General features: G+C 44.1%; 1 protein-coding gene across 1 annotated transcript in view; it reads right to left on the bottom strand.

The window, feature by feature from the left end:
* The window catches only part of LOC128980423 (sucrase-isomaltase, intestinal-like), a 47433-nt gene extending 40560 nt beyond the window's left edge, over positions 1-6873 (bottom strand). Inside the window, exons 1-5 of the mRNA XM_054398896.1 lie at positions 6753-6873; positions 4879-4952; positions 3823-3943; positions 2761-2870; positions 537-688 (exon numbers count right to left, since the gene is read on the bottom strand). Of these exons, the coding sequence (XP_054254871.1) occupies positions 537-688; positions 2761-2870; positions 3823-3943; positions 4879-4952; positions 6753-6873 (578 nt within the window). The remainder of the gene's footprint in view (positions 1-536; positions 689-2760; positions 2871-3822; positions 3944-4878; positions 4953-6752) is intronic.
* Between the last annotated feature and the right edge of the window lie 5587 nt (positions 6874-12460).

Genomic DNA, 12460 nt, shown 5'->3' with positions numbered 1-12460 from the left:
GGAGATATTGAAGAGTTCTGGTCCCAGTAATGACTCCTGAGGGATTCCATTGAATACAAGCCTCCAACTAGACCCTGTCCCATTGACCACCACTCACTGGCCTCCTTCCTTCAACCCCTTGGCCTCCAACTAGACCCTGTCCCATTGACCACCACTCACCGACCTCCTTCCTTCAACCCCTTAGCCTCCAACTAGACCCTGTCCCATTGACCACCACTCACTGATCTCCTTCCTTCAACCACTTGGCCTCCAACTAGACCCTTTCCCATTGACCACCACCCTCTGTCTTCTTTCCTTCAACATCTTGGCCTCCAACTAGACCCTGTCCCAACTAGACCCTGTCCCAACTAGACCTTGTCCCATTGACCACCACTCTCTGACTTCTTTCCTTCTTCAATCACTCGGCCTCCACCTCCCTCTCCAATCATCCAGACCACACTTCCTGTGCCCAAGAAGACACCTTTTGAGGTATCAACCATCATGAAGCTGCAGTCCACCACCCTTGGAGATAAAAAGAACGCCCCAGATTTACTCACACAACTTTTCCAGTGCTGGCTCTGATCACCTTGATGCCAAAGGGTTTGTGTTGGACCTGCACTTCATACTTGAGGTTGGAGGCTGCTGGGCCAGTGAAGGATCCCACATGCTCGTGGGAGACTTCATACCTTTGGTTGTTGGGGTCAGTGATCTGGGTGAGGTTGAAAGGCCAAAAGTGAAGTCAAAGGACAAAGGGATTTTTCAGGCCCAAAGAAGACATTCGGTCATCAATGCCTCTTCCCAGCAGGAGCATCCAAATTCCTCTTGGGGACCAAAAAAAAAACCACCCCCCACAAAAATCCCATCCCCCACCTGTTGGCCACACTGCAGCACCCCAAGAAGTGGTCACCAGCAATCAAGGGCAAGATGGAGCCTGTGCAGACCTGCTCAGCCTCTCTCCTTGGGTGGCTAAAGAGAGAATTTCCCACTTTTGCCTGAACTGAGGGGAATTTTCCCATGGGAAATAGATGGGGAGAGGAGAGGAGAGGAGAGGAGAGGAGAGGAGAGGAGAGGAGAGGAGAGGAGAGGAGAGGAGAGGAGAGGAGAGGAGGAGGGAGAGGAGAGGAGAGGAGGAGGGAGAGGAGAGGAGAGGAGGAGGGAGAGGAGAGGAGGAGGGAGGGGAGAGGAGAGGAGGAGGGAGAGGAGAGGAGAGGAGAGGAGAGGAGAGGAGAGGAGGGAGAGGAGAGGAGGAGGGAGAGGAGAGGAGAGGAGGAGGGAGAGGAGAGGAGAGGAGAAGGGAGAGGAGAGGAGAGGAGAGGAGAGGAGAGGAGAGGAGAGGAGAGGAGAGGAGAGGAGAGGAGAGGAGAGGAGAGGAGAGGAGAGGAGAGAGAGGAGAGGAGAGGAGGAGGGAGAGGAGAGGAGGAGGGAGAGGAGAGGAGGAGGGAGAGGAGAGGAGGAGGGGAGAGGAGGAGGGAGAGGAGAGGAGAGGAGGAGGGAGAGGAGAGGAGAGGAGAAGGGAGAGGAGAGGAGAGGAGGAGGGAGAGGAGAGGAGAGGAGGAGGGAGAGGAGAGGAGAGGAGGAGGGAGAGGAGAGGAGAGGAGAGGAGGGAGAGGAGAGGAGGAGGGAGAGGAGAGGAGGAGGGAGAGGAGAGGAGAGGAGGAGGGAGAGGAGAGGAGAGGAGAAGGGAGAGGAGAGGAGAGGAGAAGGGAGAGGAGAGGAGAGGAGAGGAGAGGAGAGGAGAGGAGAGGAGAGGAGAGGAGAGGAGAGGAGAGGAGAGGAGAGGAGGAGGGAGAGGAGAGGAGGAGGGAGAGGAGAGGAGGAGGGAGAGGAGAGGAGGAGGGAGAGGAGAGGAGGAGGGAGAGGAGAGTAGAGGAGGAGGGAGAGGAGAGGAGAGGAGAAGTGAGAGGAGAGGAGAAGGGAGAGGAGAGGAGAGGAGGAGGGAGAGGAGAGGAGGAGGGAGAGGAGAGGAGGAGGGAGAGGAGAGGAGAGGAGGAGGGAGAGGAGAGGAGGGAGAGGAGAGGAGGAGGGAGAGGAGAGGAGGAGGGAGAGGAGAGGAGGAGGGAGAGGAGAGGAGGAGGGAGAGGAGAGGAGGAGGGAGAGGAGAGGAGAGGAGGAGGGAGAGGAGAGGAGAGGAGGAGGGAGAGGAGAGGAGAGGAGGAGGGAGAGGAGAGGAGAGGAGAGGAGGAGGGAGAGGAGAGGAGAGGAGGAGGGAGAGGAGAGGAGGGAGAGGAGAGGAGGAGGGAGAGGAGAGGAGGAGGGAGAGGAGAGGAGGAGGGAGAGGAGAGGAGGAGGGAGAGGAGAGGAGGAGGGAGAGGAGAGGAGAAGGGAGAGGAGAGGAGGAGGGAGAGGAGAGGTGGAGGGAGAGGAGAGGAGGAGGGAGAGGAGAGGAGGAGGGAGAGGAGAGGAGAGAAGGAGGGAGAGGAGAGGAGGAGGGAGAAGAGAGGAGAAGAGTGGAAAAGGGAGAGGAGAGAAGAGAGGAAAAGGGAGAGGAGAGAAGAGAGGAAAAGGGAGAGGAGAGGAGAAGAGAGGAAAAGGGAGAGGAGAGGAGAAGAGAGGAAGAGGAAGAAGCTTTTAAAGGTTTTGGAGCTCCTCAACCCTGAACCCTCCTGGAGTGTTTTTTGTGTACAAAAAAGCCTCTTTTAGTCAAAACCCTTCAGAGGGAGAAGGCTGGGAGGTGTCAGAGGGTGGGAAGGAGAATTGAGGCACCTGTGGAACATCTCCTGATGGAGCAGGGAGGTCCAAACCTTCCCAAAGAGGGGGGAGTGGGGGTGGGGAGAAGCTGACCTTGAAGCGGAGGCGGTTGGGGGTCTGGTGCTGGGTGATGAGCAGGAGGTTGTCGATGTCACGGCCGAAGAGCGACGGTGAAGGGAGCCTGGCCAGGGGGGCCTGCAGGCCTGGGAGGGGGAAGGAGACCAAGCAGGGGTTGGGTGGGAAGGGAACTTCTGAAGGCAAAGCAAGGTGGAGAAATGAGCAGCCAGGAAGAATGGGAAACCATGAGTGAGGGGCAGCCGTGGGTGAGGGGCAGCCGTGGGTGCGGGGCAGCCATGGGTGCGGGGCAGCCGTGGGTGAGGGTCAGCCATGGGTGATGGCCAGCCATGGGTGATGGCCAGCCATGGGTGAGGGTCAGCCATAGGTGAGGGTCAGCTGTGGGTGATGATCAACCATGGGTGAGGGTCAGCCATGGGTGAGGGTCAACTATGGGTGAGGGTCAGCCGTGGGTGAGGGTCAGCCATGAGTGAGGGTCAGCCATGGATGAGGGTCAACTATGAGTGAGGGTTAGCCATGGATCCTGAGCAACCATGGCCCTGAGGAAGGGGAAGCAGATGGGGAAGAGGAAAGAGAGGAAAGAAGGGGAAAAAAGGGAGAGGAGAGGAGGGAAGGGAAGGGAAGGGAAGGGAAGGGAAGGGAAGGGAAGGGAAGGGAAGGGAAGGGAAGGGAAGGGAAGGGGAGGGGAGGGGAGGGAAGGGGAGGGGAGGGGAGGGGAGGGGAGGGGAGGGGAGGGGAGGGAAGGGGAGGGAAGGGGAGGGAAGGGGAGGGAAGGGGAGGGAAGGGAAGGGAAGGGAAGGGAAGGGAAGGGAAGGGAAGGGAAGGGAAGGGACGGGAAGGGAAGGGAAGGGAAGGGAAGGGACGGGAAGGGAAGGGAAGGGAAGGGAAGGGAAGGGAAGGGAAGGGAAGGGAAGGGAAGGGAAGGGAAGAGAAGGGAAGGGAAGGGAAGGGAAGGGAAGGGAAGGGGAGGGGAGGGGAGGGGAGGGGAGGGGAGGGGAGGGGAGGGGAGGGGAGGGGAGGGGAGGGGAAGGGAGGGGAGGGGAAGGGAGGGGAGGGGAGGGGAGGGGAGGGTCAGCTCACCCTGCTGCGTGGTCACCAGGGGCCCATCCACTCTGTAGCCATGGTCTGAGGAGAAGTAGCACCAGGGCACGTTGGGGTCACCCAGGGGGCTCCAGCAGCAGCCACGGCGTGAGCAGAGGCTCTGGCCCGAGAGAGGAGACGTCAGGAGAGGTGAAGCCCACCCTGGAGCCCAACCACCATTATTAATGCTGATTAGTAACTCCTAATTAACCAATGTCATGCTGTTATTAACTACTACTAACTTCATACATTATTGACTAATATTAACTAATTCCACACCATTATTAATATTAACTAATTCCACTCCATTATTAACTAATATTAACTAATTCCTTGCCATTATTAACTAATATTAACCAATTCCATGCCACTATTAACTAATGAATTCCTTGCCACTATTAATTAATATTAACTCATTCCACTCCATTATTAACTAATATTAACCAATTCCACATCAGTATTAACTAATATTAACTAATTTGTTGCCACTATTAATTAATATTAACTCATTCCACTCCATTATTAACTAATATAAACTAATTCCACACCATTATTAACTAATATTAACTAATTCCTTGCCATTACTATCTAATATTAACCAATTCCATGCCACTATTAGCTAATATTAATTAATTCCTTGCCAGTATTAATTTATATTGACTCATTCCACCCCATTATTAACTAACATTAACTAATTCCACTCCATTATTAACTAATATAAACTAATTCCACACCATTATTAACTAATATTAACTCATTCCATATCATTATTAACTAATATTAACCAATTCCACACCACTATTAACTAATAGTAACTAATTCCATGCCATTATTAACTAATTCCACACCATTATTAACTCCTATTAACTAATTTAATGCATTATTAACTCCTATTAACCAGTTCCACACCATTATTAACTAATACTACTGAATTCCACACCATTATTAACTCCTATGATCTAATTCCATGCCATTACTAACTCATATTAACTAATTTCATGCTGTTATTAACAGCTAATAATTAATTATCGGGGGGGGGTTCCCCTCTTTCCAGACCTTGGTGGCGAGCTGGTCCGGGATGCAGTCGACCCTCTGGGCTGTGGCCAGGGCTGGGCAGGAAGGGGAAAATTCTGTGGGGAGGAAGAGGAAGAGCAGAGAAAGGAAGTGGTTAATGAGAGATAATTAATAATAATAATAATAATAGCTAATGGTGTAGGGTCTGATAGGTTATTCTGGGATGGAGAAGTTATGGATCGTGTGATCATCAGAGTGATTAAGTTGTTCTTAGCAGGAAATTAGTAAAATGGTGAGGAAATGTGAATAATAATAATAATGTATTAATAATTATTATTTAGTTAATTATTATTATTTTTTTAATATAATTATATATAATATATAATAGAATATATAATAATATAACATATTATTATTTATTAGCTTATTGTTATTATTAAATTATTATTAGTTTATTATTATTATTAAATTACTAAATTTAAATTTTTATAACTACTATGATTATTACTCTTATTAGCTTTATTATTGATTCTTTATTATCAATAGCATATTATCATATTATCAATAACATCACTAATAGAAAATATTATTACTGCTATTATTTATATTATTTTCACTATTAATAATATTAGTTATTATTAATAATAACATTTATATCACTACTACTATTATTACCCTTATTAGTTTTATCATTAGTTATTTATTATAAATAGCATCATTATTTTATTTTATTATTATTTTATTATATAATTTTTATTATTATTTATTATATTACTATTTGTACCATATTCATCATTATTTATGATTAATTAGTTTTGATTATCTATTATTATTATTACTGCCATTATATATTATTATTAATAACAATTATTAATAATAATATTTTTATCACAATTACTATGATTAACTTTATTATTAATTATTATCAATAGCATCGTAATAGGAATGATGATGATGAGGAGGAGGAGAAGGAGAAGGAGCAGGAGGAGTATTCAGGGCCTAAATTTAGCGTTGAGTTGAAGCTCAGGAGCTCGAATCCCAGCCCTGAGCCTTGGCCATGGCAGGGCCTGGGTCTGCAGCCAGGTCAGAGCCCAGCTCAGCACCCAACTCAGCGCCCAGCTCAATGCGCAGCTCAGCGTCCAGCTCAGGATCCAGCTCAATGCCCAGCTCAGCACCCAGCTCAGCGCCCAGCTCAGTGCCCAGCTCAGCGCCCAGCCCAGCATCCAACCTAACCCTCCCCTGCTCCACCTTCAAACCATCTTGGCACCCCCAAACCCCTTCTCAGAAGTCCCTCCCCAGCTCTCCTGGAACCTCCTTCAGCTGCTGGGAGGTTGCTCTGAGGTCTCCCCAGAGCCTTCTCTTCTCCAGGCTGAGCAGCCCCAAGCCTCCCACTCTGACTCCACAGCAGAGGTTCTGCAGCCCTCTGAGCATCTTGGGGGCCTCCTCTGGACCCTCTCCAACAGTTCCAGATCCTTCTTATTTGGGGACCTCAGGACTTCTGAGTCCCTCCTCAATCCCTTGACTTTTCTGAATCCCTCCTCAGAATCCTACCTCAGAAGTCCCTCCCCAGCTCTCCTGGAGTCCCTTTCAGATACTGGAAGGCAGCTCTGAGGTCCTCCTGGGGTCTTCTCCAGGCTGACCACCCCCAGTTCCCTCCACCTCTCCCCCCAGCAGAGCTGCCTCCAGATTCTGGCTCATCTTTGTGGCCTCCTCTGCCCTCCTTCCACCACCTCCTGCATCCTTCTTCTGCTGGGGACACCACAACCCTCCCTGCCCATGGACCTTGCTGGGCTTGAAGGTTCCCTTCCAACCCAACTCCACCTGTCCCAAATATTGGAATTTTTGGCAAATTTGGGTTTTTTTTTTGATTGGTTTTGTTTCCCTCAGACATCTCCAAGCGGGCAGGGGCCACTCACCAACGTCTGACGGCGAATCCTTGGTGGCCAAGAGCCCGATGAGGACACAAAGAACGACCACCACCAGGCAGAAGAGGACAATCAAGGTGACCTCCAACTTGCTGAATTTCCTCTTCTCCATCTAGGGGAAGGAAGCCATAAAGAGGGAAAAAAAAAAAAAAAACCCAAACCCAAACACAAATCCAAAACCAAAACCGAGAAAATTTTTGCTGAGCAAAAAAAAGAAACTGCTGGGAAATTATTTCAGGCTCTTGGGCGCCACCCTGTGGATATCTGAGGGCAAAGCAGCCTCAGGCCCAGGTCCTGAAGGGATTCCGGGGATGATGTTGGCAGGCAGACGAAATACTGGGAAATAATGAAGGGAGATAGATAAAGAAGGGCGATAGATAAATAAGAGAGAGATAGACAAAGAAGGGAGAGATAGATAAAGAAGGGAGAGATAGATAAAGAAGGGAGAGATAGATAAAGAAGGGAGAGATAGATAAAGAAGGGAGAGATAGATAAAGAAGGGAGATATAGATAAAGAAGGGTGACAGATATAGATAAAGAAGGGAGATAGAGATAAAGAAGGGAGATACAGATAGAGATAAAGAAGGGAGATAGAGATAAAGAAGGGAGATAGAGATAAAGAAGGGAGATAGAGATAAAGAAGGGAGATAGAGATAAAGAAGGGAGATAGAGATAAAGAAGGGAGATATAGATAAAGAAGGGAGATAGATAAAGAAGGGAGATAGATAAAGAAGGGAGATAGATAAAGAAGGGAGATATAGATAAAGAAGGGAGATATAGATAAAGAAGGGCGATAGGTAAAGAAGAGAGATATAGATAAAGAAGGGAGATATAGATAAAGAAGGGTGACAGATATAGATAAAGAAGGAGAGATAGATAAAGAAGGGCGATAGATAAAGAAGGGAGAAAGATAAGAAGGGCGATAGATAAGAAGGGCGATAGATAAGAAGGGAGATAGAGATAAAGAAGGGAGATAGATAAAGAAGGGAGATAGATAAAGAAGGGAGATAGATAAAGAAGGGAGATATAGATAAAGAAGGGCGATAGATAAAGAAGGGAGAAAGATAAGAAGGGCGATAGATAAGAAGGGAGATAGAGATAAAGAAGGGAGATAGATAAAGAAGGGAGACAGATAAAGAAGGGAGATAGATAAAGAAGGGAGATATAGATAAAGAAGGGCGACAGATAAAGAAGGGCGACAGATAAAGAAGGGAGATATAGATAAAGAAGGGAGATATAGATAATGAAGGGAGATATAGATAAAGAAGGGAGATATAGATAAAGAAGGGAGATAGGTAAAGAAAGGAGATAGGTAAAGAAGGGAGATAGGTAAAGAAGGGAGATAGGTAAAGAAGGGAGATAGGTAAAGAAGGGGGCGATAGATAAAGAAGGGAGATAGATAAAGAAGAGAGATAGATAAAGAAGGGAGATATAGATGAAGGGAGATATAGATGAAGGGAGATATAGATGAAGGGAGAGATAGATAAAGAAGGGAGAGATAGATAAAGAAGGGAGAGATAGATAAAGAAGGGAGAGATAGATAAAGAAGGGAGAGATAGATAAAGAAGGGAGAGATAGATAAAGAAGGGAGATAGATAAAGAAGGGAGATAGATAAAGAAGGGAGATAGATAAAGAAGGGAGATAGATAAAGAAGGGAGATAGATAAAGAAGGGAGATATAGATAAAGAAGGGCGATATAGATAAAGAAGGGAGATATAGATAAAGAAGGGCGATAGATAAAGAAGGGCGATAGATAATAAAGGGAGATAGATAAAGAAGGGAGATATAGATAAAGAAGGGCGACAGATACAGAAGGGCGACAGATAAAGAAGGGAGATATAGATAAAGAAGGGAGATAGATAAAGAAGGGAGATATAGATAAAGAAGGGAGATATAGATAAAGAAGGGCGATAGATAAAGAAGGGAGATATAGATAAAGAAGGGAGATATAGATAAAGAAGGGTGACAGATATAGATAAAGAAGGGAGATATAGATAAAGAAGGGCGATAGATAAAGAAGGGAGATATAGATAAAGAAGGGAGATATAGATAAAGAAGGGTGACAGATATAGATAAAGAAGGGAGATATAGATAAAGAAGGGCGATATAGATAAAGAAGGGTGACAGATATAGATAAAGAAGGGAGATATAGATAAAGAAGGGCGATACAGATAAAGAAGGGAGATACAGATAAAGAAGGGCGATAGATAATGAAGGGAGATATAGATAAAGAAGGGAGATATAGATAAAGAAGGGAGATAGATAAAGAAGGGAGATAGATAAAGAAGGGAGATAGATAAGGAAGGGAGATAGATAATGAAGGGAGATATAGATAAAGAAGGGCGATAGATAAAGAAGGGAGATATAGATAAAGAAGGGAGATATAGATAAAGAAGGGAGATAGAGATAAAGAAGGGAGATAGAGATAAAGAAGGGAGATATAGATAAAGAAGGGCGACAGGTAAAGAAGGGCGACAGGTAAAGAAGGGAGATAAAGAAGGGAGATATAGATAAAGAAGGGAGATAGAGATAAAGTAGGGCGATAGATAAAGAAGGGAGATAGATAAAGAAGGGCGACAGATACAGAAGGGAGATAGATAAAGAAGGGAGATATAGATAAAGAAGGGCGACAGGTAAAGAAGGGCCACAGATAAAGAAGAGATATATAGATAAAGAAGGGAGATATAGATAAAGAAGGGAGATATAGATAAAGAAGGGAGATATAGATAAAGAAGGGCGATAGATAACGAAGGGAGATATAGATAAAGAAGGGCGACAGATAAAGAAGGGAGATATAGATAAAGAAGGGAGATATAGATAAAGAAGGGAGATATAGATAATGAAGGGAGATATAGATAAAGAAGGGAGATATAGATAAAGAAGGGAGATAGGTAAAGAAGGGAGATAGGTAAAGAAAGGAGATAGGTAAAGAAGGGAGATAGGTAAAGAAGGGAGATAGGTAAAGAAGGGAGATAGGTAAAGAAGGGAGATAGGTAAAGAAAGGAGATATAGATAAAGAAGGGCGATAGATAAAGAAGGGAGATAGATAAAGAAGAGAGATAGATAAAGAAAGGAGATATAGATGAAGGGAGATATAGATAAAGAAGGGAGAGATAGATAAAGAAGGGAGAGATAGATAAAGAAGGGAGAGATAGATAAAGAAGGGGGAGATAGATAAAGAAGGGGGAGATAGATAAAGAAGGGAGAGATAGATAAAGAAGGGAGAGATAGATAAAGAAGGGAGATAGATAAAGAAGGGAGATAGATAAAGAAGGGAGATATAGATAAAGAAGGGAGATATAGATAAAGAAGGGCGATAGATAAAGAAGGGAGATATAGATAAAGAAGGGTGACAGATATAGATAAAGAAGGGAGATATAGATAAAGAAGGGAGATAGATAAAGAAGGGAGATAGATAAAGACGGCGATAGATAAAGAAGGGAGAGATAGATAAAGAAGGGTGAGATAGATAAAGAAGGGAGAGATAGATAAAGAAGGGAGATATAGATAAAGAAGGGGAGATAGATAAAGAAGGGGAGATAGATAAAGAAGGAGATAGATAAAGAAGGGAGATATAGATAAAGAAGGGAGATACAGATAAAGAAGGGTGATAGATAGTAGGGAGGTATAGATAAAGAAGGGAGATATAGATAAAGAAGGGAGATATAGATAAAGAAGAGTGACAGATATAGATAAAGAAGGGAGATATAGATAAAGAAGGGAGATATAGATAAAGAAGGGAGATATAGATAAAGAAGGGCGATAGATAAAGAAGGGAAATATAGATAAAGAAGGGTGACAGATATAGATAAAGAAGGGAGATATAGATAAAGAAGGGAGATAGATAAAGAAGGGAGATAGATAAAGACGGCGATAGATAAAGAAGGGAGAGATAGATAAAGAAGGGTGAGATAGATAAAGAAGGGAGAGATAGATAAAGAAGGGAGATATAGATAAAGAAGGGGGAGATAGATAAAGAAGGGGGAGATAGATAAAGAAGGGAGATAGATAAAGAAGGGAGATATAGATAAAGAAGGGAGATACAGATAAAGAAGGGTGATAGATAGTAGGGAGGTATAGATAAAGAAGGGAGATATAGATAAAGAAGGGAGATATAGATAAAGAAGAGTGACAGATAAGAAGGGAGATATAGATAAAGAAGGGAGATATAGATAAAGAAGGGCGATAGATAAAGAAGGGCGATAGATAAGGGAGATAGATAAAGAAGGGAGATAGATAAAGAAGGGCGATAGAGATAAAGAAGGGCGATAGAGATAAAGAAGGGAGATAGATAAAGAAGGGAGATATAGATAAAGAAGGGCGAGAGATAAAGAAGGGCGACAGATACAGAAGGGCGACAGATAAAGAAGGGAGATATAGATAAAGAAGGGAGATATAGATAAAGAAGGGAGATAGATAAAGAAGGGAGATATAGATAAAGAAGGGAGATATAGATAAAGAAGGGAGATATAGATAAAGAAGGGCGATAGATAAAGAAGGGAGATATAGATAAAGAAGGGAGATATAGATAAAGAAGGGTGACAGATATAGATAAAGAAGGGAGATATAGATAAAGAAGGGCGATACAGATAAAGAAGGGAGATATAGATAAAGAAGGGAGATAGAGATAAAGAAGGGAGATAGAGATAAAGAAGGGAGATAGAGATAAAGAAGGGCGACAGGTAAAGGAGGGCGTCAGGTAAAGAAGGGCGACAGGTAAAGAAGGGCGACAGGTAAAGAAGGGAGATATAGATAAAGAAGGGAGATATAGATAAAGAAGGGAGATATAGATAAAGAAGGGCGATAGATAAAGAAGGGAGATATAGATAAAGAAGGGAGATATAGATAAAGAAGGGAGATAGATAAAGAAGGGAGATAGATAAAGAAGGGAGATAGAGATAAAGAAGGGAGATAGAGATAAAGAAGGGAGATAGAGATAAAGAAGGGAGATAGATAATGAAGGGAGATATAGATAAAGAAGGGAGATAGAGATAAAGAAGGGAGATATAGATAAAGAAGGGCGACAGATAAAGAAGGGAGATATAGATAAAGAAGGGCGATAGATAATGAAGGGAGATAGATAATGAAGGGAGATATAGATAAAGAAGGGAGATATAGATAAAGAAGGGAGATAGATAAGGAAGGGAGATAGATAAGGAAGGGAGATAGATAATGAAGGGAGATATAGATAAAGAAGGGCGATAGATAAAGAAGGGAGATGTAGATAAAGAAGGGAGATATAGATAAAGAAGGGAGATAGAGATAAAGAAGGGAGATATAGATAAAGAAGGGCGACAGGTAAAGAAGGGCGACAGATAAAGAAGGGAGATATAGATAAAGAAGGGCGATAGATAAAGAAGGGCGATAGATAAAGAAGGGCGATATAGATAAAGAAGGGAGATATAGATAAAGAAGGGAGATAGTGATAAAGAAGGGCGATAGAGATAAAGAAGGGCGATAGAGATAAAGAAGGGAGATAGATAAAGAAGGGCGACAGATACAGAAGGGAGATAGATAAAGAAGGGAGATATAGATAAAGAAGGGCGACAGGTAAAGAAGGGCGACAGATAAAGAAGGGATATATAGATAAAGAAGGGAGATAGATAAAGAAGGGAGATATAGATAAAGAAGGGCGATAGATAACGAAGGGAGATATAGATAAAGAAGGGAGATATAGATAAAGAAGGGTGACAGACAT

Source organism: Indicator indicator, unplaced genomic scaffold (assembly GCF_027791375.1).
Source record: "Indicator indicator isolate 239-I01 unplaced genomic scaffold, UM_Iind_1.1 iindUn_scaffold_170, whole genome shotgun sequence".
NCBI classification, from domain to species: domain Eukaryota; kingdom Metazoa; phylum Chordata; class Aves; order Piciformes; family Indicatoridae; genus Indicator; species Indicator indicator.
Note: the sequence above shows the minus strand (reverse complement) of the source record. Positions and strands in the feature narration are given on the sequence as shown.